Source organism: Phacochoerus africanus, chromosome 13 (genome assembly GCF_016906955.1).
Source record: "Phacochoerus africanus isolate WHEZ1 chromosome 13, ROS_Pafr_v1, whole genome shotgun sequence".
Lineage (NCBI taxonomy): Eukaryota > Metazoa > Chordata > Mammalia > Artiodactyla > Suidae > Phacochoerus > Phacochoerus africanus.
The window spans coordinates 76,470,323-76,497,394 of record NC_062556.1 but is presented as its reverse complement, the minus strand read 5'-3'; the positions used below and the strand labels follow the sequence as shown (position 1 = coordinate 76,497,394).

Here is a 27,072-nt window from a genome sequence, read left to right as displayed (position 1 = left end):
GACCCCGCGTGTAAGTGATCTCTTAAGGTGTTTTTCTTTCTCCTTCTGACTTGCTTCACGTGGTGAGTGATTCTCTAGTTGCATCCATGTTGCTGTAATGGCATCATTTTGTTCTTTTTGGTGGCCGAGGAATACTCCACTGCGTATATATACCACGTCTTCTTGATCCATTTATCTGTCTTAATTTAAAAGGTGTTAAGAACAGTTTGGGTGAAGAAACATTGAAATACCGTAAATGGCACGTATTTAAAGTGTCCAGTTTGATACGTCGTGCCATGTGTACACATCCATGAAGATACCAGCACATTCAAGCTTGGGGACACGTTGTCAACCCAAACGGCTTCTGAGCTGCTTCATCATCCTCCCCTCTGCCCCACCCGCACCCCAAGCACCCATGGGTCTGCTTTCTGGCCCTGTAGACTACTTCGCACGCTCTAGAAGTTTACATGAATGGCATTCTACTGCCTGTCCTTCTCAGTGTGACTTCTCTGGCTCAGCATGCCGAGCGGGTCACCTGTGCTGTTGCTTAAATCCACAGTTCGATACATTGTCTTGTTGAGTCATGTTCCATGGTACGTGGATGTAACAGCTTGTTTATTATTCACGTGTTGATAGAACAAGCCCTTAATTTCCTCAGTGCGGCAGCTTGAAGGCATGTCTACACATCCTTTCAAATGCCTTTGCCACAGGACAGTTCCTTTGAAAAGTGCGAAGCAGGATTACAGGTTCTTTGCCTCCTGAGCTTTCTCTTCTTCTGGCGGGCCATGGCGGAGTCTAGCGTGTAATTCAATGACGAGGCGAGGGAAGGGCACCCAGCTTTAGTCTCCTCCTGGAGCCTTCTGGAAGCTTCTCTGTCCTTGTCCATGCACTGAGTTTCTCGTCTTCCTGCGTTTCACCATGATCTCAAACTGTCTTTCCTGTCTAGGTTCAAAGGGTGACGTGGGCTTCCCAGGCTTAGCCGGGAGCCCAGGAATTCCTGGATCCAAAGGAGAGCAAGGATTCATGGGGCCTCCGGGGCCCCAGGGACAGCCGGGATTGCCGGGGATTCCAGGCCACGCCGTGGAGGGACCCAAAGGAGATCGGGGTCCACAGGGACAACCCGGGCTCCCAGGTACGGATGCCGGCTGGGCTCAGACACACACAGGTGTAAAATGCCTTTAACTAATTCACTTTGCGGATGAGCTTTTTATTTGGAGGTTTGCAGCCTTTATTACAGCTTGAAACTGCTTAAGACACTGGGCCCCTCTTACTTGGTTGGGCCTCAGGCCTTTTCTTGTGCCCCTGCTGTCGGGGAACTTACTGTCTATGACAGGTCACAGGGAGAGAGGAGAGGACGTTGCTGAGAAGGGCTGGAGCACGGATGCCACCTGTGGTGGCTGTATAAAGCCAGCACGACCTCTGTCACGCCTGTCCCCATGAGCAGGATGGCTGCACTGCAGCAGGGCCTCCCTTGAGCACAGGGACCACAGGGCCTCCTCTCTGAGACTGGGGTGTTTCCAACAGTGTTTGCTGCCTTTTGAGAAGATTCTACCTGCTTTGATGCTTCAGGGCTCCTGCTGCTTGAGATGATGTTGCTGCATACAGTTGGGCAGGGCTGGGTGTCAGTGGATAGGGTGTATACAGGTGGATGGCAGTGGATAGGGTGTATACAGTTGGGACAGGTGGATGGCAGGAAATACGATGTACGCAGTAGACAGTCGGGTGGCAGTGGTGACAACCACAGCCTAATGACACTTGTACATAAAACTACCCTCTAACCTCAAATGTGTGACTTTTGTGTCCCCCATTAGGGCTTCCGGGACCCATGGGGCCTCCAGGGCTCCCTGGACTTGATGGACTGAAAGGTGACAAGGGAAACCCAGGCTGGCCGGGGGCTCCTGGTGCTCCAGGGCCCAAGGGAGACCCAGGATTCCAGGGCATGCCGGTGAGTTGTCCCTTTGCGGGTCTTGTTTTTGAAAAGGATCACAGAACGATACCTGCGTGTGTGTGTGTGTGTGTGTGTGTGTTACATGTGTGTTACACTCCCAGATCCTGTCTGAATCAGTTCCTTCTCTCTTGCCAACGATCAGCCGTCTTTACTGGCATCACCGTGGGCAATTATTACGACAGTGTTTACAAGGTAGTTTTCCAAGAGCCTTCGAAGGGAGGTGTTCCCCTGCTGGGAATTACGGTTCGATGCCTGGGTCTAAAAATCCGATTACAACTGATGCACAAAGTAAGCGTCAGCAGCGTAGGAACAGGCTCTCCATTCCTAACGCCAGTCAGCGTCCGCTTGTCTCTAGACACACCTGTGTATACTGTGTGTGCGTGCTCTGCATATGTGTTCATGTGTGTTACTGTCTGTGCATTGTGTGTACACATATGGATACATGTGTTCTGTCTGTGCATTACGTGTATACATATGGATACATGTGTTACTATCTGCGCATTATGTGTATACATACACATTCATGTGTGTTACTGTATATGCATTATATGTATAATACACATATTCATATGTATAACTATATGTGCATTATGCATATACATGTACATACACATGCATAACTATATGTATTATATGTATATATATGTGTTACTGTATGTGCATTACATGTATACATATGAATACATGTGTTACTGTATATGCATTATGTGTATAATACATATGTTCATATGTATAACTGTGTATGCATTATATGTATACATATGTATAACTATATGAGTTATATGTATATATTCATGTGTGTTACTGTATGTGCATTATATGTATACATATATATACGTGTTACTGTATATGCATTATGTGTATAGTACATATATTCATATGTGTGCATATTCATATGTATAAGTGTGTATGCATTATATGTATACATATATACTTATGTATTTGTTCATGTTATTTTGGCTATGGAACTTTTTAAAATAAGGTAAAGCAAAGAAACAAATACATGTGTGAAGCGGTACAACTTTTATATATTGAGAAAGGAACAACTATGTTAAAATATTTAGAGAAGATATTTTTAAATACAAGAATAATGCTTTATCATAAAGGAAAATGATCCTTCTTTGGTATCTTTAGTGTTTTTTCCATACTTAAAAGCACTTGTAAGACAGGATATGAAGCTAATTCCAAAGAAAAATCCCTGTGGTTGAGTGCTGGGAAGAAGGTTTTCCAGAAGTGTTCTTTGGTGTTGATACATTGAGATGTGACCGGCGAATGTTTAGGGAGTTCTGACTCTGTTCGCGGCATCGTGCTTAGGGAGTTCTGACTCTGTTCGCGGCATCGTGCTGTGGGAGTTCTGACTCTGTTCGCGGCATCGTGCCGTGGGGTGGGACCTCAACACCCGCTGCCAGAACTGACCACGTAGACGGAGATCAGAAGAGGCAGAGCAACGACGTGAGCTGTTGGCTTCCAGCTTCCTAACTCAGGCGGGCACATACAGCCTTTCTGCCATTCTTTTTTCATCTTTAAGAGACCACAAGGCACCATTCGTGCCCAAGGCTACTTTCAGAACCCGGAGGTGCTGTTGCTGCTTGCTGGTGGCCAGTTTCTTGAGGGGCTTAAGCTTCCTGAGTAACTCCCACTGAGGTTCTCTTTGCGTGTCTAGGGGATTGGCGGTTCTCCAGGAATCACGGGCTCCAAGGGTGACATGGGACCTCCAGGAGTTCCAGGGTTTCAAGGTAAGACCAAGGCACCTGCTGCCTGCAGACACATTCATTCACCTGCCACCAGGGCCCCCGCCCCCAGGGCTTCCCCGTGGGTAGACCTGGCACGACTGCAGTACAAGGAGTGCCCTCAAAGTAAAATGCCGTCCCTGGGCAGCAGCCCCCGATCCCCGCGGAACCCCGTGCACAGTAGCATAGAGACATTCCGATTTTCTTACTAAGCATCTCGATAAAAAGTCACGGATTTGGGCCAGTCATGAATTTATTAATGTTTCCCGGGTGCCTGCCAGCTTCCAGGCAGTGTGATTTCCCTGTGGAATCAGGTACATATGCACGAAAGGTGAATAAAACAAGTTCTCAGCCTGCAGGCATCTTGTGTTCTAGTTGGGGACACGTTGAACTGGAACGTGACCAAAAACAATCACGTGCACCCCCTACTGGTTGTGACCTTTTATGGTTTTCTGCATGTTTGAAAAAAAATGTGACTTCTGGATTCTAAACAGAGTCTCATCAGAAATTTTACGTAGCTGCCCACAAGTCATGCTCTTTCTTCCACAAGCATAAGTTGGAAACGTGTTTGCTCTGTATGTGTATGCATGTACGTGTTATATATGTATGTAGGTGTGTATATGTACACACGTGTGCGCACATGTGGTGTGTGTGTGTGTGTGTGTGTGTGTGTGTGTGTGTGTAGATACCTGTGTGTATCTACACACACACACAGGCGCGCGCGTATCTCTTGGGATTCTGGGCACAGGCCGTGTTCTGCTTCCCTCCAGGTCAGAAGGGCCTCCCTGGGCTCCAGGGAGTGAAAGGTGACCAAGGAGACCAAGGGTTCCCCGGAACTAAAGGTAAGAAACTGGATCGTGAGAAACGGCCCTTGGAATTCTTTTTTTTTTTTTTTGTCTTGTTGTTGTTGTTGTTATTGTTGTTGTTGTTGCTATTTCTTGGGCCGCTCCCGCGGCATATGGAGGTTCCCAGGCTAGGGGTTGAATCGGAGCTGTAGCCACCGGCCCACGCCAGAGCCACAGCAACGCGGGATCCGAGCCGCGTCTGCAACCTACACCACAGCTCACGGCAACGCCGGATCGTCAACCCACTGAGCAAGGGCAGGGACCGAACCCGCAACCTCATGGTTCCTGGTCGGATTCGTTAACCACTGCGCCACGACGGGAACTCCTTTTTTTTTTTTTTTTTTGTCCTTTTGTGGAATTCTTGAGCAGCTTCTCAGGGTTCCTGTTTTTGGTCATTCAGCTGAGATTTTTATCAGAGACCTCTCCTGAAAGTCCGGTTGGTTAGATCTCTCTACCCGCGGTGAATGCAGCAGAGAGGGAGGAGACTCAAGATCTGGAGTTCCCATCATTGTTCAGCGGCAACAGACCCGACTCGTATCCAGGAGGTTGCCGGTTCGATCCCTGGCCTCGCTCAGTGGGTTAAGGATCTGCCGATGCCATGAGCTGTGCTGCAGGTTGCAGATGTGGCTTGGATCCCATGTTGCTGTGGCTGTGGTGTAGGCTGGCAGCTGCAGCTCTGAGAGGACTCCTAAGCCTGGGATCTTCAACACGCCACAAGCGCAGCCCTCAAAAGACAAAAAAAAAAAAAAAAAAAGAAAAAAAAAAGAAAAAAGAAAAGAGAGAGACTCAAGATTCACAAAATCTCACAGGCTCTGAGGGTGAATGGAAATCAGCTGTACAAATAAGGAATGAGGAGTTCCCTGGTGGCCTAGTGGTTAAGCACCCAGCCCTGTCACTGCTGTGGTGTGGGTTTGATCCCTGGCCCCGAAGCAAAAACACTAGTCAGGAATGAAACCTGTCTTGCACAAGCAGGACCAGGGCAGCGTCTGCCGTGCCCTCCCCTTGGGGACCCAGACGTGCCCTGTGGCTCTGGGTCTCCGTGGAGTCTGCACCCATCCTGGTCTCTGGGTGGGGGGGGGCAGACATGCTTCTTAGGGCTGCGTTTAGTTTCCTAGACCACGTTTCAGAGAGGGAGTGAGCGACCAGACGCACCGAGAAGTGGACCATTAGGGAAGAACAGACGTGGGGAGCCGTGAGGGGGGGTGAGGGGGAGACCCCAGGCCCCAGGCACCGCGGGCTGCTGCTCGCATCTCAGGACCTGGCGCTCCGGAGGGTTACGGGGGCTCCTCACGAGCAAAGGCATGGCAGTGCCCCTTGCGCAGTGAGGCAGTCCTCGGCAGAGGACCAGAGAAAACTTGCTTGTTGTGCAGTAGGAGCCCCCAGGAGAGGGGCTGAGCCCCTGGTGATGCCTGGCAGAGAGTCGGGCAGGGCATGGACAGAGACCGCTATGCCTGTGCCAGGCCGCGGATTCAGGATTCTAAGTTCAGTAACAGAAGCGCCGTGATGGATGGGGTTTCCTGTCAAGGCTGTTTCTGCCCCAGGCGCAGACCGGGAAACCGACCAGTGTCCCCCTGCTTCCCACAGGTCTCCCCGGCCCCCCTGGCCCCCCCGGTCCCTACGACATCATCAAAGGGGAGCCAGGGCTCCCTGGTCCTGAGGGCCCCGCAGGGCTGAAGGGGCTGCAGGGACCTCCAGGCCCCAAAGGACAGCAGGGTAAGAATAACGGGGGAGGGGAGCGTGGGGAGGGGACGGGGGGTGGGGAGGGGAGCCTGGGGTCAGGAGGGAGCTGGCACTGGTGGGTTTCCTCTTGATCCTCCTGTCTCACACCAGCCTCTGGGCATCGACTCTGGGCGTGACTCCCTTCCCTCCCTTGAATGTTCATCCGAGCCACATGATGTGTGGGAAGGGCTCTGAGAAAAAATCAGAAATACAGGAAAAGCTGGGGGAATGCAACTCTCTACGTTCACGGAGAGAAACAAGGAGGGGGGAGAGAGAAGCTACAGTTGAGAGGCGGGATGGAAAATGAAGAAGAACGAGACATTCCGAGTGGAAGGGAAAACTTCAGTTTAAACCACCTAGGAATGACCTGTGCACGTGAAAACAAAACAAAGCAACACCTGTGTCAGCAAATCTATCGCTCAGACATCACCTGAGACGCTGGGAAGCGGCAGAGCAGGGAGACTCCTGAGGAAATGGAAGCGCATCCGACCCCCCCCAGCCCGGGACGGCCTTTCCCCGAACTGTACGGCGAGAAGCCGGGGGGACCGAGTTTGGGATGAGGCGCGCTGTGTGGACAGCCCTTTGGCGTGGCCTCTGCCGCGTGCGGGCTCCTCTTCCGGCTCTCGGCGAGCTGTCCCACTTGCGGTCGGAGCCAGTGCTTTGCTCCCAGGCGGCCAAAGAGGACCTTTCCAAAGGGAAAGAATCAGTGCAGCCCCCTGCCCTCCAGGACAAGATGGCAAACCCTCTCTCTCCTCCCTTAGGTGTGACGGGATCGGTGGGCTTACCTGGGCCACCAGGTATCCCCGGGTTTGACGGTGCCCCTGGCCAGAAAGGAGAGACGGGACCCTTTGGACCTCCTGGTAGGTGTGCGGGGGCCGCCCAGGCTCATGACCCGCATCCCGCATCTTCGGGTTAGAAGCCTCAGGCCCGGGCATGCGGAGGCGCGCAGATTCCCCAGGAAGCCTGTTCTTAGGAGGAACGGCATCTCAGGGGAGAGCTGAGGGCCGCCGTCCTTATCTTCTCTTCGGAGACGGGGGCTGTCAAAGCCCCATTATTGAAAGAAGGCTGGTAGCGGCCGCCCTGTGTGGTTTCCTGAGGGAAGCAGCCCTCCCGGCTCCATCTCAGCCCTGGGCCGGGGCCAGCAGACACTTCTGCCCTGGGGCCCAGAGGGCCAATGACCAGCATGGAGTAAAGTCCTTCCGCTTCTCAAGAAGCGGGAACTCAGATGTTCCCGCATGACCGAGATGCCAAAGGTCAAGGTGGGACCAGGTGGCCGGAGGGCCCAGCCCTGCAGATGGCCTCAGGGCAGCCCCGCAGGCAGCGTGGTCGCCCAGGATGGGGGAGGACGGCCTGCATGGAGCTTCCTCTTCCCGTCTCATTTCCATATGCACCTTTGGGCCACCAAGGACAGGACGCTGCCTTAAAAGGAGGTTGTTTAGGGAGTTCCCATTGTGGCTCAGAGGGCTAAGAGCCCAACTGGTATCCGTGAGGACGCGGGTTCAATCCCTGGCCTCGCTCAGTGGCTTAAGAATCTGGCGTTGCCATGAGCTGTGGTGTAGGTCGCAGACGCAGCTCAGATCTGGCGTGGCTGTGGCTGTGGTGTAGGCTGGCAGCTGCAGCTCTGATTAGACTCCTAGCCTGGGAACTTCCATGTGCTGTGGGTGCGGCCCTAAAAAGATAAAAAAAAAAGGAGGTTGTTTAAAGACTATGATGATCCTCCCTCAGCGGCGCCCCAGGTGAATCCACGCGAGGGGTCATGTCATTTCCTGCCTTTGCTCGTGGGTGTCTCCTCACGTATTCTGTGTATTCACTGCACTAAGTGCTTTGGGCTCTGCTTTGTGCCAAGAACTTATAAAGCATCTCAGGTGGGATGCGGAGAGACGCCGAGACAGCAGGAAGGAGGCGGCGGCCGCGCTGAGTCTTGCCTCTTGGTAGCTGGGGCCTCTCATTTCCGTCCTGTCTTCCAGGCCCCAGAGGCTTCCCGGGTCCGCCCGGGCCTGACGGGCTGCCAGGATCCATGGGACCCCCGGGCACCCCATCGGTCGATCACGGCTTCCTCGTGACCAGGCACAGTCAAACCACAGATGACCCCCAGTGTCCTCCTGGCACCAAGATCCTCTACCATGGCTATTCTCTGCTCTACGTGCAGGGCAACGAGCGGGCGCACGGCCAGGACTTGGGTGAGGCTGGGGGGGGGCGGGGCGCGGGCTGTGTCCTGCCCCAGTGCCGCAGTCGGGGTGTCCCCCAGGCCTTGTCCGTGATGAGGTCCTCACTCCCGCCACCCTTTACTGAACAGGCTCTTCATTCAGCAGCCACCGTATTACTAACGGGAAGCCAGGCAGACGTAAAGGCCGGCTCTCCGAAAACATTTGAGTCAGTGAGACTTGTGCTGTCTTCCTGCAGTTATCAAGTAGGGTCAGGATGTCCGGAGTACACACTTAGCAGACTGCACCAAGAGTCTTAAGACAGAGCCGCTTTACTGTTGCTCTTTTAAGAAACGTCATGTCATCCGGCCCAGAATTCCTCTGCATCTTCCAGTCTGGGGCCCTCAGCGTTTAGATCAGCAGAGGCTGTGTGCCCGTCCCTTTCTTAGTCCCCTCCGGATGTGCTCCACCAAGTTGTGAGTTAATGTCCCACACCCCTGACTGTCACTGGGGTCGAGAACGTATCGAGGGCTCCGCATTTCGTTCGGGAGCTTGTCCAGTGAACTACTAGCTGTTGTGCCCGGAGCTGCACCTTAAATCCCTTCTAGAATCCAGTTGCAGGAAGAGGTGTCTCTCCATCGATGAACTGTTTTGTTTCCTTTCATCAAACTGTCCTGCTAGGAGCTCCCGCTGCGGCTCAGGCGGTTAAGAACCCAACATAGTCTCCATGCGGTTTGCCTGGCTTCGCTTAGTGGGTTAAGGATCCGGTGTTGCCACAAGCTGCGGTGCAGGTCGCAGATGCAGCTTGGATGGGCGTTGCTGTGGCTCTGGTACAGGCCGGCAGCTGCAGCCCCAAATCGACCCCATGTGCCGAAAACGGGGTCGAAAAAATGTCTTGCTAATTCTTGATAGTTTCCCTTTAGTTTAATGCTCATTGCCAATCACCCTAGTCTAGCTGGCGTATTTCTTTCCTCCTTTCTGTTTGTCACTGAGAACGTTTTTAGTGCCACCCTGACGGTGGTTGCGGAGCCTGTGCCTCTCGTTACCGCCGGCTCGCCCGGGCGCCGTGCGCAGGCGCACTGGAAGCGCTAAAGCGGGTGTCCTTCCGCCCCAGGCACGGCCGGCAGCTGCCTGCGCAAGTTCAGCACCATGCCCTTCCTCTTCTGCAACATCAACAACGTCTGCAACTTCGCGTCCCGGAACGACTACTCGTACTGGCTGTCGACGCCCGAGCCCATGCCCATGTCCATGGCGCCCATCACCGGGGACAGCATCAGGCCCTTCATCAGCAGGTGAGCCCGCCCGGCGCGCGCCCCCGTCTTTTCCTTTCTCCCCGCCCGGTCCACCCATCATTCCGCTTACGGGTCGCGATGCCCCAGTGTCGGGACTGCAGTCAGCCGCGCAGACGACTGGGTGGGAAGTCGGCATCCTCTTTCAAAAGATCAGTGCAGGGAGCGCCCGTGGGGCGCCACTGGCGCAGGATCTGTCCTTGTCACCGCAGCAGCTGTGGCGAGGGTCTGCTCCCTGGCCTGGGAACTTCCACATGCCCCTGGCGTGGCCCAAAACAGTCAGAGCAAACGCCTGCTGAGATCACGCCAGGCTTTGGAACAAGAGGTGGCTCCCTGGGGTGGCCACCTTCCTCGCCATGAGCTCAGCAGTGATGCTGGAGTCCCGGAAAAGTTTAGTACAGCTTCACAGCTTTGTTCTTTCCTGAATGTTATCTCCCTAAGGCGTCTTTTAAGATATATTTTTTTAATTACCCCATCCCCCATGCAACTCAAAAAATTTTTTTGAGTCCTTTTTTTCTTTTGTGGCTGAGCCCGTGGCACATGGAAGTTCCTGGGTCAGGGACCAAACCTGAGCCACTGGTGGTGACAATGCCGAATCCTTAACCCTTAGGCCACCAGGGAACGCCCGTTATCTTTTAATTGTAGTAAAATACACATAACATTTACCGTCTCAACCCTTGGTAAGTGTACAGGTCAGTGGCACTTAACGCAGGGACTCCACCGTGGTTGTGAGACGTGGTCTCCAGGAAATTGTGATGCTGGAGACACACTGCACGTCTGTGTCTTACACCGAAAAGGGCGGTACTGATGTGCCTCGCATTCGGACGTGTGCATGCTGGGGTTTCCTCTCCCTCGCCGCCCCACCAGCCTGTGTACCCTTAGGTGCTCGCCCACCCACCGAGATCACATGTTTGAGCGATTTCCCAAACTACGCGCTTTCCACGCTAAGTCATGTCTGGAGCGTGTGTTCAGGTCCCTGAGGGTCTGCCTGGTGGGAAATCAGACGCGAGGTGGAGATGATTATTCTGAAAAGTACACAGTTGTCCAGCCTCGGCTTCTCTCCCTCTAATGAAAAGTTGCTTCCTCGGCTACACTCAGACGTAAAAGAAAAAAGTGGCCAACGAATGCATTCGTTTGACTCGGAAGCCAGTTCTGGAATTTGACTCTTACACGGGAAAATAACAAAGGATACAAAGGATGACCAGGCAGGCCAGGTTTGCTGAGGAAGGGGAGCGAGAAGGCGCGTGAGCTTTCCCGTGTTTCCTTTGGAGAAATTGCAGCTTTTGAATAGGAGGAAAGACGCAGAGATGCTGGCGGAGGCGCGTGTGCAGTCGGAGAGGGCGTGAACGGGGCGGGTGCTCCGGGGCAGCCTGGCGCCCCGCACGGAGACAGCCCATCACTGGACGGTCACCGCCTGCTTCAGGGGGCGACTGGCTGGTCACGGGGTCTGTGGCTCTGCACGTGGAAGGCTGGTCCTGGCAGATCGGTCCTGTTAGAAGGATGTGCTATGTAGACCCAGAGTAGAAAGGCTGGCAGGTGCCTACTTGAGAAATCAGGATTTTGATGGCCTTCCGTCCCAGTCTCTCCTGCCAGCTTTCTTTGCCCTTTCTTTCGAGGTGGAAGAAACCTCATCTTCTGGGTCTTAAAATGGGAGAAGGCATTTGTCACTTCCAGAGAACAGCCCTCACAACACAGGCGGCCTCCACGGCTGTTGGGGTGGCTGGGGCTGCTCTGCGTTGAGACTTTTCTGGCTCACAACCATGCCGGGTGCACGAGAAGGAAAACTAACCACCTCTATGTTTTTGGTTAGCTTTCCTTGGATGACAGGTAGAAAATGATGACTTGTTTTTGTCTCCTGGTCGCTTTCCTGGTAAAACGGACATGGATCTTGATGTGGTTGGGCCACGGGCTCTGGGACGTGTCTGTGATATTCCAGAAACCGGTCCGGGAGAAGCCGTGAGTCCGAGACTAGCTTTTCTCTGTGGACCTGTTACCACGGGTTGTTGAAACTCCCCAGCGCTGCCCGGTTTGGGGTTTTCACGTTTTCCTGTTAACAGACCCACGGATGCTCAGCGGGGAAAGACCTCGGAAGCCGCGTCCCTTAAGCCCGCTGCCCACACACCTCACAGTCCCTTTTGCAGCCACACCGCCTGTCTCTCTGGGTGTCTGAGCACCCAGGCCCCATGTTCCCTTCACTTCGTGGTGTCTGGTGACTTCTGGGGACTCACAGGTTCTCTCTGAGGCTTTCCCTGTGGGGACGTCCTAAAGCTTAATTTCAGAAGGAGTTAATACCACAGACTTGTTCATCTTCAGCAGAAAAGCTCGCAAGTTCTCTGCTGTGATCCTGACAAAATTTTCCAAGCACTTTCTGACTTTCTGCAGCCATGTATCATCAGACATTGTAGATGGTTTGATTATGGTTGAATCTGTTATTCCAGGGAAAAGAGCACTGAGTTGAGAGCAAGGGGAAGCGTGTTCTAATCCGCCTTTGATGCAACTAACCTGGGCCTCAGATGCTTCATAAGTAGCATGGGGAGCTAGACCATGAATTTTAAGGGACCACGTAGCTCGTTAAAGCTATCCGTGACTCTCTGTTGGCGAATGCTCGGCAAACAAGGTCAAGGCCACATCTCTGTTGGGGCTTGAAACCCCCCCCCCCCGCCCCCAGAGAAAGCGACATAGAGCGCTTTCCTCCGGGCTGTGTCCCTGCTCTGTGTCTGGCGGGCAGATGGTGGCAGGTGGAGAGGGCCGATGTCAGACTCTTGTTTAACTGAGCCTTTCATTCATCTGCATTTGTGTGAGTCCAAAGGAAAGTCCACAGGAAACCTAATGACTAATTCAGGCCCTTCCCAGGCCTCATCCATTTGCATGCAGATGCTCCCGCGTCTCTCGTGTAATCATCAACACCATTTATAGTCGTTTAGCTGCATTATTAACACTCCGTTCATCTTGTGACTTGAATGTAATCGTTTTGCTCCTGGCATATTTAATTTTTTTTTTAACGAAATGCAACCCCACCATCCGAGGGCCGCCGTGGAGCAGGTCTGAGGCAGTACACTGTGTGTTGCTGTGACCCATATCTGGGTGCGGCCCCGGCAGCTGAGCTCCAGGCAGCCTTCCCCAGGGAGGTGCTGTGGGCCTTCCTCCCGAGGCAGTGGCCCGGCCGACCCCCCAGCCCGGGGCACGGTCTCCTCTCTGGTCTGGAACGAGCCCCTGGAGGCTCGGGGGCCGTCTGGCCCGGGCTCTGTACTTGTCTGAGTTACGACAATTCACTCAAGGTTCTTCTTTAGGTTCTGAAGCTGATTCAGAGCCTAAAGCAAATTGCTGCGTCCTGGAAGAGGTGACCCTTGGATGGCGCCATCTCCTTTTCCTTAAGCGGCCAACACTGTGGCTGCTGAAGTGCAGGCTCACGGCCAAAACTTTGGAAGCTGCTGAAATACACAGGGGGAAAACAAAAGCCCCGCTCTCCTGGGAAATGGTCGCTGTTACAGTGGCTTCTGGGTTCCTTCCTCCTACAAAGCAGATGGTTCAATGACAAGCTGACTCTGGTTTGGGGTTGAATATATCTAAACTTCCAGCAGAAGGAAGCTCCCAGGCCAGGGATTGAGCCTGTACCCCAGCAGTGACAATGCTGGACCCTTTACCTGCTGAGCCACCAGGGAGCTCCTGAGTGTGCTGTTTTAATCCTGAGGCAGGCGTATCAAACCAGTGAGAAGGCCCTAAGCCTCAGGGTCCAAGCGGGCAGTGGGGAAGGGGCGGCGTCACCTCATGCGCTTGGTAAGCCGTGTCGCTGGGTCTGAAGGAGTGCGTGGGGACGGAGCATGGTGGCGGGAGGGCGGGCAGGCGGGCTGACGCCTCTGCTCTGGTGCGCCAGGTGTGCGGTGTGCGAGGCGCCGGCCATGGTGATGGCCGTGCACAGCCAGACCATCCAGATCCCGCAGTGCCCCAGCGGCTGGTCCTCCCTCTGGATTGGCTACTCCTTTGTGATGGTAAGTCTTGTGGGAAGGCCCACGGGTCCTGAAAGAGCCGCCTACGAAGGCCCCGCCTCTTCTCTCCTGGGACCCCCCCCCCCTCCACGTGTCCCCAGGAGCCTGGCCTTCTCCTTGGGAGGGGACAGCAGGGGTCCAGCGGCCACCAGAGTCCTGCTCTTCCTGGGAGGGGCTGCTCCAGGATGAGATTCAAGTGGGCTGGGCCTGAGGAGATTCAAGTCAGAACTTCCCTGGGAGAAGAGGGGGTCGTGCCCCTGGGGGTACACACTTCCCAAAACAGGCCTGAGAGCAGGGTGGGGGGCGCCCGCCAGTGTCCGGGGCCCGAGGATGCACCTGCTCCCGCGGTGCGCCTGCTGTCCTGTCCCCTGGCTGCTGGACCCTGTGCTCCCTCCCCCACCCCGAAGCCGGTTAGAGCAGGGAACTCGGTACCTGTTCACGGTCCCGTTGGAGCTTCTTGGTGGATTTCATCGCCTCAGTTTAAAATATTGATTAACGATATAAAAGCTCGGGACTTGGAAGATCAGGTCGTCCTGGACCTGCTCCCAGGACACGATCCCACCCAGACGGTTTCCAGGTCGCCACTGTAAGCCCAGTCCCACCTTCACACTCTCAGTACGGCCAGCTTGCACCTTTGCGCCCCAGGGCGTCATTAGCCTTAATTCCATCAGCAGCGAAAGAGGCCCCATAACTGTTTTTCCTGCCGTCACGTTATTCCACGCGTAAAAGCTGCCAGGAAGGCAGTTCTTCGGACGCTTGTGTGTGTGTCCCAGTTTGACCGTGAGGGTTCCTGGGTCGACGGCTCTGTGCTTTGACTCTTCAACGGGTCCAGAGAACTTGCGGCAACGACAAACATGTAGCAAGTTTTGATCACGCTAAATACTGCGTTGTGACCGTGCACCGAGAAAGCCGAAAAGCTCAAAACTATGGTTCAGAGAAATGCTGTGGGCGCACGGCTTTGGCTCCAAGGTACTTTGGGCCATGGACTCCGTCATCATAAGAAATACTGCAGGGAGTCTTAGTTTGGCAGAGGACGTCCCTGGTCCAAGGAGTACAGAGCTCAGGGAAGCACGGTGTCACCTCCCCACCCCTCATCCTGCTGTCATACAGAGGTCTGAACGACTGCCTGTAGTTCCTCAGAACCAAGAGCAAAGCGAAGCGATGGGGTCCCGGAGAACTGGCCCCCAGCCCCGCTCCCCCCGGGGAGCCCTGTGGCCGTCTCGGCTCTGCCTGGGGCCTGTGATCACAGCCCGATCCGGAGCGTCCCGGGGTCCTGGGGACCCCCTGTGGGAATCGAGGACCTGAGCTTTGTCCCCAGAGGTCCCTTGTGGCTCAGAAAGTCCAGAACTTGCCTTTCCCACATCTGCAGTGGCCGTGCTGGAGAGGTTCTGTCACATCTTCCCTCTGCACGTCGCTCCCGCTGTCGCGTGCGGGTTTCTGAGGACAGGAGGATCCTACTTCAACCCAGTGTGACAGACACTCACAATAGCCGCTTGCTTTTCCTTCTCTCTCCTGTTTACATTTTCTCTTTTTAGAGGAAACAGTGGATAGTTTTTCTTTACCTCCTGAAAGTCTGTGCAGCGCCCAGCATAGTGAATAAAGGGTTGTGATTGTCCCGTATCATCCTGTTGAGCCAGTCCGAGGTGCCACCTGTTGTGACATCGTTTGCACCTTTTGGCTGTCGCCTCCTGCCCCAGGTTGGAAGAGGCGTCAGGGTCCCCCAAAGAAAACAGAGTGAGGACAGCCTTTGATGAGATGCCGGTGAAGCCGGAGGAGAGGTCGGCTGACCCTGGCGCTGGGGTGCCCAGCTTGAGGCCATGGGGCAGTGTGGGTGCCAGGGTGCTCCCTGGTGACCGCAGGAGTCAGCGAGGGCGGCTCTCCTGGAGGGAGCACCCAGCTCTTCCCTGGGAATGGGGCGCCCCAGGGCGGGAGGGAGCTTCTGGCTCACGGCTGGGTTTCTCCGCAGCACACCAGCGCCGGTGCCGAAGGTTCTGGCCAGGCCCTGGCGTCCCCCGGCTCCTGTCTGGAGGAGTTCAGAAGTGCCCCATTCATCGAGTGCCATGGCCGCGGGACCTGCAATTACTATGCAAACGCCTACAGCTTCTGGCTCGCCACCATAGAGCGGAGCGAGATGTTCAAGTGAGTGGGGCTGTCCCTCCCTGGTTATTTGGACTCTTGGGCGAGGGATACAGCTTCCAGGTCAAAGTCCCAGAGCTGGGAGTTCCCCTTGCGGTGCAGTGGAAATGAATCCGACTAGGAGCCATGAGGTTGAGGGTTCGATCCCTGGCCTTGCTCAGTGGGTTAAGGATCCTGCGTGGCTGTGGCCGTGGTGGAGGCCAGCCGCAATAGCTCCCATTCGACCCCTAGCCTGGGAACCTCCATGTGCCGCAGGTGCAGCCCTAAAAAGGACCAAAAAAAAAAAAAAAGTCCCAGAGCTGGTTCTGCAGCAGTCCCCAGGAGGGCTTCCTGCTTGTGCAGGAATGAGTATTTGATTCTGACCTGCTTGGGCAGGTAACGGACACCATTTTCGTTTTATTTTTTTCTTTGTCGGCCGCCCCGAGGCACATGGAGTTCCCAGGCCAGAGATCAGATCTGAGCCACAGTTGCGACCTAAGCCACAGCTTCGGGAATCCTTAACCCCCGGTGTGAGATCGGGGATCGAACCTGCGTCCCAGCGCTCCCAAGATGCCTTCGATTCCGTTGTGCCACAGCGGGAACTCCGGGGACCATTTTCAAAGGCTTAAGTGACAGGCTCAGTTCTTTCATTGACTGAAGAACCATGAGAGGAAGGAGGTCCTTCCTCCCTTTTCAAGGTGAAATCCACGACGGGGTCCTTAGAGCATCTACGGCCTTCACAGAGCATTTCCAGACATGGTACCTTGAAGAGCAGGGAGAGGCAGATCGGGCAGGTCCTGTTTCCACGGTGTTTGTGTAACGCTGGGTCGCCCGTTCGTGCTCTGTGAGTTCCCAGCGACTGAGCGAGACTGGGTTTCAGGCCTGCACCACGAAGGTCCATTCCAGCACAAACGTAGCCGAAATGGATGGAAGGAGCTCTTCTGTCTCTTCCATCAGCAAAATTTCACCTTCCAGACAACGGTCCCATGTGACCGCTGACCCCGAAGTTCGTTTGGAGCCGGGCCCGGTCTGCAGTGGACAGGAGCTTATAATGAATCCTCTGTCCTGTACTTGGTACCGGCTGCAGTGCTGTTGGAGCGGACGTGGGGCGCCCACGGAGCCGAACAATCCACTTACTGTTCATTCCCCGAAAGGAGTGCTTCTCGGCCCTGGAGAGAAGCCTTTCTGTCTTTTCCTTTGGGGAGAGAGTTTCGTGCACCTCTGCTATGGCCCTGTCACTTTCTAGCTTGGATCATGAGAAGAAAGCCACCCGCTCACTACTCCTAATTTTTTTAAGCATCCTGAAAGTACCAGGTGCCTAGCTGGTCGCTCATATGAGACATTTTAGGCCACTGCAAGCGGGTCGTCAACTCTACAGATAGACTTTGACATGAGCTACCAAAGTGAGCGCCTGCTCCTGGGGCTGCCCAGTATAGGGTTAATAGGTAACAACGGTATTTTTTTTTTTTTTTAAACCAGCAGCCTGGTACAGTTAATTAAAATGCCTTCTTAAACAAAATTAGGTGAGATCCCCTTAATTTAAATAATTAATTTGGAGGCACTAGGATTTTCGCCCAAGTTGCTATCGGAAGCCTCCAGAATTTTAGGACAGGGTACTCTTACTCTGTGGCTACTGTAATTTTAAGAGATTGGATCACTATTAATTTGAGTTCAGACTTCATTTTTTTCCACGGTCCTAGAGCAGGTAGAATTTCTAGGATCAAGGAAGCGTTTGGGACATGAAATGTCTCAAACCTGCATGAGCGTCTTTCAGAAGTTAGGAAAGTACTTCGAGGTCTGGTTAATGACTCCACATCTGGTGGTCATTCCTGCGTTCCACCCTGATTTGACGAGCACTTAGTAAAATGTTGCAGGGAATAATCACTTCTTCCCAGTCCCGGGCGTCTATAACCAAGTCGGGAAGAGAAGCCAGAACGTCAGCCCATAGTTTGAAGAGGCAGGGCCCGCAGTGGGGAGTGGCTGAGACTTCGGGGTCCAGCAGACGTGGGTGGGTGGCTCTGGCCCTTCTGCTCTGGGCCCATCACCGCCTCCTGGCCGGGGGCGGGATGCAGATGATGACACGCAGGTGTTCGGAAGCGGGGGAAGATGCTCCCAGTGTGGTACCCACGCAGAGGCGGGGTGATGCCGGTCCCTGGCGGGTCCCCTGGAGATCTCTGACGGGGGAGGGCTGAGGGGCCGTCCCGCCCTCCCGAGGAGCGGCGCCGTGACCGCTGGCTTCTGTGCTGCGTTTCAGGAAGCCCACGCCGTCCACCTTGAAGGCCGGGGAGCTGCGCACGCACGTCAGTCGCTGCCAGGTGTGCATGCGGAGAACATGACGAGGCGGCCCTCGGCGACGTCACAACATGGTGCTACTCCTTCCCTTCCCTTCTTCCTCTAACAGCAACGAACCCCAGAAGTAGACTCTGTGTACCTCACTGTCCAGTAGGGAAACCATAAAGGTGCCTTATAGGAAAATCCGCGTAACTAACACACCCTGCTTGTTGGCCTCTTCTTGCTGAAGGAGAACGCGAGACCACGCTAAGCTGTCCCCAGGGACGCACCGAATGGCACTTGCGATGAAATAAAAATCTGTCTGTTCTACAGTCCAGTGCACTGATGTGTGAAGTGAGGCTCATCAGCAAACCACAGGGTGCCAGGAGGGCGCGGGGCCCGCCGCCCCGGCCAGCGCCCGTGTCCGTGCCTGTGTCGTCACAGCCCCGTTTCCACCCCCGCTGAACGCTCCCTTTCTATCACTGTGTAGCCGTTTCACCGTTCGGGTCCCTTGGTCTGTACCAGCCACAGTCACGCGACGGCGGTGTCTGGCGCCCCCAGCCCCGCCGTCCGACCCCCAGAGAGAAACGTCTGTCTTTCTGCTCTGTGTGGTACTATGCAGCTGCTTTTGCAGAATATCACGGATTTCCTGTGGAACAAAGATGGTCCCCCAAGTAGGCAGAAATGAATTATATATATATTTTAGTAATTTATATAGATGTCGGCAACTAGGCAGGTCAGGCTTTCGTTTCATTGCCACTGTTCCAATAAAGCTTACAGTTTCTCCCTCTGAACGCCTGGGCTGTGCTTTAACAGATGATTCAGTGCTAGGGTGGTGAATGTGAAACACCGGTTTTCATGGCTCACCTCCAAGCCCAAAGTTGTGTCTTGCCAAAACCAAACCCGGGTTCGCAGAGAACGGCGTCTGTCGCGGTGAAACGTGTACTCTGAGCTTCTCGTTTTTAGTCTGTATTAAATATCTTCAGGGTTTGAAACACTAAATCACAAACTGAATGACTTGACTTCAGAAGCAACAACCTTCAAAGGCCTTCCTTTGATTAGGATTCCTCACTCTGCAGCCTGGCGGGAGAAACAGCTCTGTCGAATCAAAATAGCAGTATTTTTGACCTGTAAGCACATTCAGGTGGCTTCCTTGGTTTTTCGTGAGCTGTGTTCAGACTTCAGCAGGAGAGCAGGATTGGACCACCGTGCCCGAAATGACATTTCACTAAAAGTCTCCAAAACGTTTTTAAGACTACTAAGGCCTTTTGTGTAATTTCTTTAAATGTGTATTTCTTTAAAATTCAAATTTGTAATAAAACTATTTGTATAAAAATTAAGCTTTTATTAATTTGTTGCTAGTATTGCTACAGAAACGGTAAAGGAAAAGTTACTGCACAAGCCACTAATAAATTTGGAAGCTTTGCACACCTTAGATCATATTTATTTTGTAGTTCTTCTAAGTGAGAGGCAAAGACTGGGCGTGATTTACAGACGTTGCTACAAAGAAGAAAATATGGCTGTGTCCTTCCTCTCTGCTTCCCTCCCTTTCATCTGTCCATCCAGACAGCCCTCATCTATCCATTCATCACTCTCCCTCATCTATCCATTCATCACTCTATCCACCCACCACCCATCCACCCACCCACCCATCCATCCATCCACCCATCCATCCATTGGTTGTATGTATACCAAGAGTTTGCCGCTTTTCAAGCACAGGTTGGATACGAAATGAGTAACACACGTATCCAGCCACTCAAAGCTGATCCACTAGGAGCTAGAACTGCGATTATAGTTCTGCAGTGGATGAGCAGAGGGGAGAGGGTCAGATCCCACAGCTTACTTAAAATAGGAAAGAAGTAAGATGACAGATGCCTTTTTTTTTTTTTTTTCTGGTAACCTAAACTTCAGTTTAAACTTCAGTCCAAACATAATCCATGGAGAATGAGTGATACTTGGTGCTCAAGAGAATGTTCTAAATATCATACTATCCTGGTTGTCCTGACGGAGCTGATGCAAGGACAAGATGAGATAATCTGGGAACACAGTGTCACATGCTTGATCGGGAAGCATCATTCAGGGTCTCGTTTGGGTCACCTCCCTCCCCACTTGACAAAACTGATTAAAAAGGGATCCTTTGCGTTCCCTCGTATATAAAACGCAAAACATTCTCTGACATGAATTGTGGCAAGAGAAATTAAAGCAAAAATAAACAAGTGAGACCTCAGCAAACGTATAAGCTTTTGCGCAGCAAAGGAAACCACAAAATGAAAATACGGTCTGTGGACTGGGAGAAAATGTGTGTGAATGCAAAAGACCAGGGCTTGATTTCCAATGTACACAAACTCTCATGCAACTCAGCATCAAAAAAAAAAAAAATCAAAAAATGGGGAAAAGACTAGATAGACACTTCTGCAAAGACAAACAGACGGCCAACAGGCACATAAGATGTTCCACGGTGTTAATTTTTAGGGACATGCACATGCAAACGTCACTCATTTTGACGGCTGATAACGTCCCTGGGATGTACACGCCACGGCTTGTTCATCCATTCCCCCGTTCGGGGAGTTTGGGCCTTTTTGGCCTGTAGAGTTTCCTGTTGTATTTCTGGTTTTGATTTCTGGTTTAACTCCATCAAGATCATAGAACATACTGGATACTGCTTCAATAATCTTACATGTGTTAAGATTTCTGTTACAACCTAGGGTATGATTCTTCTTGGTGAATGTTCCGTACAATTCAGAAGAATTTATGCTCCGCTGGTGTTGAGTAGATTGTTCTGCACACATCAGTCAGACTCCATTTAGTTGCTAGTATTGTTCTTCATATCCTGGGTAATTTTCTGTCAATTGCCGAGAGAGAAGTTTTTGGGGTTTCTAACGTTGGCTATGAATTTTTAGATTTCTTCTTTTAGTTAAGATGGTTTTTACTTTATTTTTAATAGATTAGGTGGACAGACATTAATTTTATTAAGTCTCTGGCGAGGTGACCCTTTGTCTTTACACTGTGTGTGCCTCTTTATCTCTGATAGTGAATTTTCTGCTCTGCAATCTTAGTCTGATACTGATAGAGCCAAGCATCTTCTCTGTTCTTCTATATCATTATATCTGAAGTGAGATTCTTGCAGACAACATACAGTTGGGTTGTGGTTTAAAAATGCGCTCTGAGAGTTCCCGTCGTGGCTCGGTGGTTAATGAACCTGACTAGTATCAGAGGGGATGTGGGTTCGATCCCTGGTCTCACTCAGTGGGTTAAGGATCTGGCGTTGCCGTGAGCTGTGGTGTAGGTTGAAGATGCGGCTCGGATCCTGCGTTGCTGTGACTGTGGTGTAGGCTGGCAGCTGCAGCTCTGATTCGACCCCTAGCCTGGGAACCTCCATATGCTGTGGGTGTGGCCCTAAAAAAGACAAAAGACAAAAAAGTAAAAATTAAAATTAAAAAATAGAAATTCACTCTGACAATCTCTGTCTTGTAATTGGTGTGGTCAGACTGTGTTTACATTTCGTACAATGGTCGCTGTGTATGGTTTTCAGTGTAGCTTTTATTTATTTGTTTTCTCTTTGCAATCTCCATTTTTAAAATTTCTCCTTTTTTCGCTTTTTCAGGGTGTGTTGTTTAAATATGCCCGACTGTGCTATTTCATCTTAACTATTGTGCTTTTTTTTTTTTTAACTGTATTGACATATTTTTTAAAACCTGAGAGGTGAATCATCGTAGCTATCTGGGTAGTTCCGTGTCTGTTTTTCTTCCTGTGTTCCCCATGTCCCCCCCTTCTCTTCATGCCATTTCTGCCTGGTCTGAAGAACTTCCTTTAGCAATTCTTTTTGTGCAGATCTGCTGGTGATAAATACGTTCTCCGAGTCTTCATCTGAAAATATCTGTATTTCACCTCTCCTGAAGGATTTTTTTTTCACCGAACATAAGATTCTGACAGTTCTTTCTTTTAGCAATTCAAAACTGTTATTTACTCTCTTTTTTCTAGTCTCTCTGGTTCCTAATAATAAATCCTCAGTCACTTGAATCATGGTTTCCTTCCAAATAATGTCTTGTTCTCCGGCTACTTTTAAGATTTATCATGGTAATTTTCAGGTGATTGTGACATGTCTGGCTGTCGACGGGGTTTGCCGAGTTTCTCAAATCCACAGATCTTTGTCTTTCTCTTATGGAAAATCTTTTTGGCAGGCTGTCGATCTGATTTGGCTCCAAGTCCTAACTCACCTTCCGTGGTTCGTGGTTCCGGTGTCGGATCTGTTTTCAAAGTGCTCCTTGGATCTGTGTCTTCTGTGTGGACACCGCCCCGTGGCTATTCAGGATGTGGGCCGTGTGGTCAGTTCTCAAAGTCATTGGCTTGCTCTTTAGAGCCAGAGCTTTGTCTCGCAGATCAAAGGTGTTTCCAGGATGCATATCAGCTTCAAAGGACGCTTCGCAAGGTCTATTCTCCTTATGACCTTCCCATGACTTTCCAGTTTTCTGAGGTTTTATCGGTGCTAAGTATGATGATAATACACAGAGGAGAAACAAAGGATTTGGCGTTGCCTGTTGTTAACTTTTTTCCCACTCTCATTTCTAAAGCGTGAGTGCGTTGTAAGACACTGGTTGAGGTAACTGCCACGCCAGGCCTTTTCTACCTGAGGGGATAGATGCCAGCTCTTCCCACGTGCTTTTTCATTACAGCTGCTGGACTTGCAGTGACACACGCCGATGTATGCTCATTTCCGGTACCATGATTTTCACGTCCGAACCCTCGCATCCTAGGGCTCGGGTGCTGGGTCTGTCCTCTTCATCTGTGGCTCGCCCCAAGGGCCGTTCGTTGTACTCAGGGAACTGGACAAATCCAAGTTCCGATGCTGACCTTGCTGCCTGCAAACTCGTGACCTTGGGCAAGGGTTTTGAGCTCCCAGTGATCGGCATTACTTAGGTCATTTCACGCTGTAGTTCGTGCAAACCAGACCCGCACGCTGGCGGGAATTCAAAGAAAAGGAAAAGCTCCTTCTGCACTGGAAGCCCCTCCTCCCCCTGCATCCATCTCTCCAGCCACATCCACCCAACTATCCACCCATCCTCTTCCTTCACTCACCGTGCGCTTCCCGTTTTCCAGATACCTGGTTAGGCACAGGAGGAATGAAAGTGGACAACGTCAAACCTTTAAGACATGGCCCATTAAAGCTGCATTGCAGAGGAAGCAGGTTGCTCCTGGGGTGTGTCAGATGAGACCGTAGATCTGAAAACTATAGTTTTGCTCTAGGGCTGGGGTTGAGGTTTGGATTACAGATGGGGTCATGAGACTGGCTACTTCAGAATGCTGCCTTGAGCACGAATCGAGAGATGAAATGACGTGAGAAACGTGCACGAGGAGCTGCAGGTCCGGGGATCGTGCCCGTCAGGCTGCGGGCGAGGCGGGGCAGCGGCCGCTCACAGACCCACCTTGGAGAGTACGGGCCGGGCCTTTCCTCTCTCCGCATATCCTCCCGCCACACCTGCCTCTAAGTGCTCCTGAGCATAAGTCTATGCTGAGCCCCCTCTAGTCTGGCATGAGAAGTTGCCTTCGTTTCCCCAGTGCAAAAAAAAAAAAAAAAAAAAGCATTTGGTTTTTAAACATTGTTTATTAGAGCAGAGTTGATTTGCAGCGTTGTGCCAGTTTCTGCCGTACAGCAAAGTGCCCCAGGCCTTCATCTCCATCCATTCCCTTTTCTTTTATTGTCTTCCACCCTGGTCTATCCCAGGAGACAGGATACCGTTCCCCGTGCTGCACAGCAGCACTCCCTGCTTAAGCTTTTCTACACGTCGTTATGTGTGCGTCTGCTAACTCCAAACCCCTGTCCAGCCCACTCCGTTCCCGCTCCTATTAGATCTGAGACAACTGCTTTGCAGTGTTAAAAGATACGCTCCCCCCCCCAGCCCCCGCCAGGGTCCCTCTTGAGTATGTGGGATTTGGTTAATGAGGTCTTGTCTTCATCAGCCTTGACCGGTTCAGATTTAATCCATTTTCAAGTTGAGTTGTAAGTGGCGCCTTATTATTATTATTATTATTTTTGCCACACCGGCGCAAGGGCAAGTTCCCAGGCCAGGGACTGAACCTGCACCACAGCAGTGACCTGAGCTGCTACAGTGACAACCTTGGAGCCTTAATCCGCTGGACCGCAAGGGAACTGCGAGTCTTGTCTTTTCATTGCTTTGGTTGTATTTATCTGATGCCCCTTCTCCCTGTTGGTTTGCTAAAAGGAAATGACACATCCCAAGAAGGTGAGCTGCCTCTACTAAGCACGCCCTGTTTCTCCAGGCGCCTTCCTGGGCCCTCCAGAGGGGGAGGTGGGAAAACCGATGACTGCCTACCTGTGCGAGCGACACGCAGGGCACATCCGCAGGCCCTGAAGGATACACTTGGCTGTGCCCTCCCCCATCTCAGGCCCCTCTTCTCTCACTCCCAAGCCACGCCCACATCACACCAGAAACACCGAGAACTATCACAGTGATGTCTCCTCTCTGAAAATGAACCTTTCTGTCTGCTCCTGAGGCCGCTGGAAAGAGCTTCCCTTCCTGCCAGGAGAGAAAAGTCTCCCCCAGCTTGGAAACGACACAGAAACAGCCCATGGTTGCATTTGAGGTCACCAGGCCAGGTGCCTCCCAGCCAGCCCCTCTCTGAACAGGTTTTGAAGTGATTCTGATTCCAGGACCTCTTCCTCTGGGGTCGCCCCTTTGGCTTGTCCTTCCACCTCGTCCCGGCCCTGGTGAAGGGGGATGGCAGGGGCGGCCACCGGAGCTCCCTGCGTCGCCCTGCAGCCTCCACGCCATTGGCCGCCTCGAGGTCACGGTTCCCCTGGTACTGGGGCCTTTCACACTTGTTTGTAACCCGATCGGTTTAAAGCCTAACGTTAGTCCTGCCAGTCGGAAAACGGAGACGCAGCCTTGTAGCAGGAAACAATACACTAGCCCGGTTTGGAGATGAGCTCCCTTCAGCCAGCGAGGGCTGGAGGCAGGTCCCTCCTGGGGTCACCCCCACCCAGGGCTCTCCAGGCTTCTCCCGCTGCTGGCATCTCTCCGCATCACGTGCAGGAGGGCCGGCAGGGGGTGGGGTTGGTTCCGGCGGCTCTGAATCATCCCCCAGCCTCCGCGTGGGGAGCATTTCCTCTCATTAGCGCCCCACTTGTACTTCCTGAGCGCACGCCTGCACGCGCTCCCCCGGCCGTGCTTACACGCCAGAAATAGCGGCGCCCGTTCTGGGGGGCTCTGCACCCCGACTGTCGCAGCATCTGGCCTCCCCCGCCGCCGCCCGGGCAACCGGAGCCGGGCTGAGTCACGGTGAAACTGAGTCATCCGGCCACGAGCAGGAAATGCCTTTTTTAGACTTCCAGTTTACCGCGGAGCAGGTGACTTCTGAAATTCAGCTCCGTGTTTTCTCATCCTCTCCCCGAGGCTGGTCCCGGCGCGCTTTGCGCAGGAACATTCCCCTTGGGATTTCGCTGACTCGCTGCTTGGGGCCAGCCTCACGTGCTCTGCCCTGGGGATGTTTATTTCTCGAATGCAAATGGGAAAATTCTGCAGAGTGTTTTGCAGCAGGCTTTGCGGGCTGATCAGGGAGACCGTGTGTTATAGCAACCAGATCCCTTGCAGTCGAGGCGCAATTCCCAGGACGAACGGCAGAGGGCACCCCGTCTCTGGCTGCGGCGCCGCTCCTCCCGACGCGCTGCGCAAATTCCCGCAGCCTCCCTTGCATTCGCGGTTTAACGAGGTTGCCCTGCAGCAGATGACCAGGTACTAATTAGAGTCCCTGGCCAGGCCCAGGCTTAAAAAAAATATCCACTGAGCTTGGAGGAAAGTGAATGGAGACGAATTCTACAAAATGAACTCTTTCACCAGTATGTGCGAATGTGGATTGTAACGGGAAAAATATACTGGAAACGCATCGTTTGAAAGAAATTACGAATGGTTGTTGGTTGCAACACGGTGGGATGGTTTCCTCTTCAGAAGCCTCCCTTGGTCCTTAAAGAAATCCTGTCCCTAACGCCTGTGTCTTTCGCCGGTCGTGGCGGAGGGCGGTCAGCTTGCTCCTGTCCAGTACAGCCAGGAGGGGCCGGCCCTGTTGCAGGGTGGGCGAGGGTCCTTGGACCCCTTCATGGCTGGGGATTTGGTGGTGAGAACATCACTTCCAGACGCACAAGGCAGGCAGCTTCTCCAAGGAGACCTCCTCGGCCTTCACTGCTACGGGATGCTGAGTGGGTGGGATTCTTCCCCCACCCTCACTGGGGACTGGGGACCGACCCCAAGGAAAAGGGCAGCTGGCGTCCCATAGGCTGAAGACTGCTGCTGACGGGCATGGGGGGGGGGCAGATTCCCCCGGCCCCCTCCACCACCACTGGCCACCCTGTACTGGAACCCCTTCCAGGGAGGCGGGAAAGGAGAGTGGGGGCACCCGAGCCCTCAGCCTGGGGGCGGGCTGTGCTTCTCCCTCCTCCTAGAGAGGGGGGGGTGCCTGCCAAGACCAGCCCTGAGCCAGAGCCTGAAGACCAGTGGGCGTTCAGACAGGGTTGCGGGGGGAGAGCCCTTGAAGAGCTGAGCGGGCATCTCCTGCCCTGGGGAATTTGGCTCATGGTCCATGCACCGCTCCGACCAGGCCTTGAAGCAGGAATGGAGGCAGAGTGTGACGAGGGCAGCAGGGCACAGGCTGTATACAAAGCTTTGTGTGGCCCGGAGCTGGCAGCCATCTCTTCTGGCCTTTTCAAGGGGGGCTGCCTCCGGGAGGGGACCCAGCCCTGAGAAGCTGGGGACACTCATCCACGGGCCCCTCGAGAGCCAGCCCGGGGCCCCAGGAAGTTCAGAGCAGATGCAGGGGACAGCCTGTCCTCCACAGCTCAGCGGGGGCTGCTGTCCCCTCCCCGGAGGGTCAAGACCTGAGGCTCGGAGAGAAGGACAACTCAGCGGCTGCCCAGTCAAGTCCCCCGAGGCCAGTTCTGGTTTGCTGCTCTGGTTTGCGGTTCCGGTTTGGTGTGGACCTAAAAAGCCAAAAAAAAAAAAGCATACAGTAAAATAATACATAATACTATAAAAAC

The 27,072-nt window shown here is 53.0% G+C and overlaps 1 protein-coding gene across 1 annotated transcript in view; it reads left to right on the top strand.

Annotated features, from left to right (window-relative positions):
* The window catches only part of COL4A1 (collagen type IV alpha 1 chain), a 140,711-nt gene extending 121,891 nt beyond the window's left edge, over nt 1-18,820 (top strand). The window contains exons 42-52 of the mRNA XM_047755982.1: nt 926-1,111; nt 1,791-1,924; nt 3,591-3,663; nt 4,428-4,499; nt 6,087-6,215; nt 6,983-7,081; nt 8,189-8,401; nt 9,480-9,657; nt 13,529-13,643; nt 15,607-15,779; nt 18,010-18,820. Of these exons, the coding sequence (XP_047611938.1) occupies nt 926-1,111; nt 1,791-1,924; nt 3,591-3,663; nt 4,428-4,499; nt 6,087-6,215; nt 6,983-7,081; nt 8,189-8,401; nt 9,480-9,657; nt 13,529-13,643; nt 15,607-15,779; nt 18,010-18,091 (1,454 nt within the window). The 3' untranslated portion in view covers nt 18,092-18,820. The remainder of the gene's footprint in view (nt 1-925; nt 1,112-1,790; nt 1,925-3,590; nt 3,664-4,427; nt 4,500-6,086; nt 6,216-6,982; nt 7,082-8,188; nt 8,402-9,479; nt 9,658-13,528; nt 13,644-15,606; nt 15,780-18,009) is intronic.
* The last annotated feature ends 8,252 nt before the right edge of the window (nt 18,821-27,072 follow it).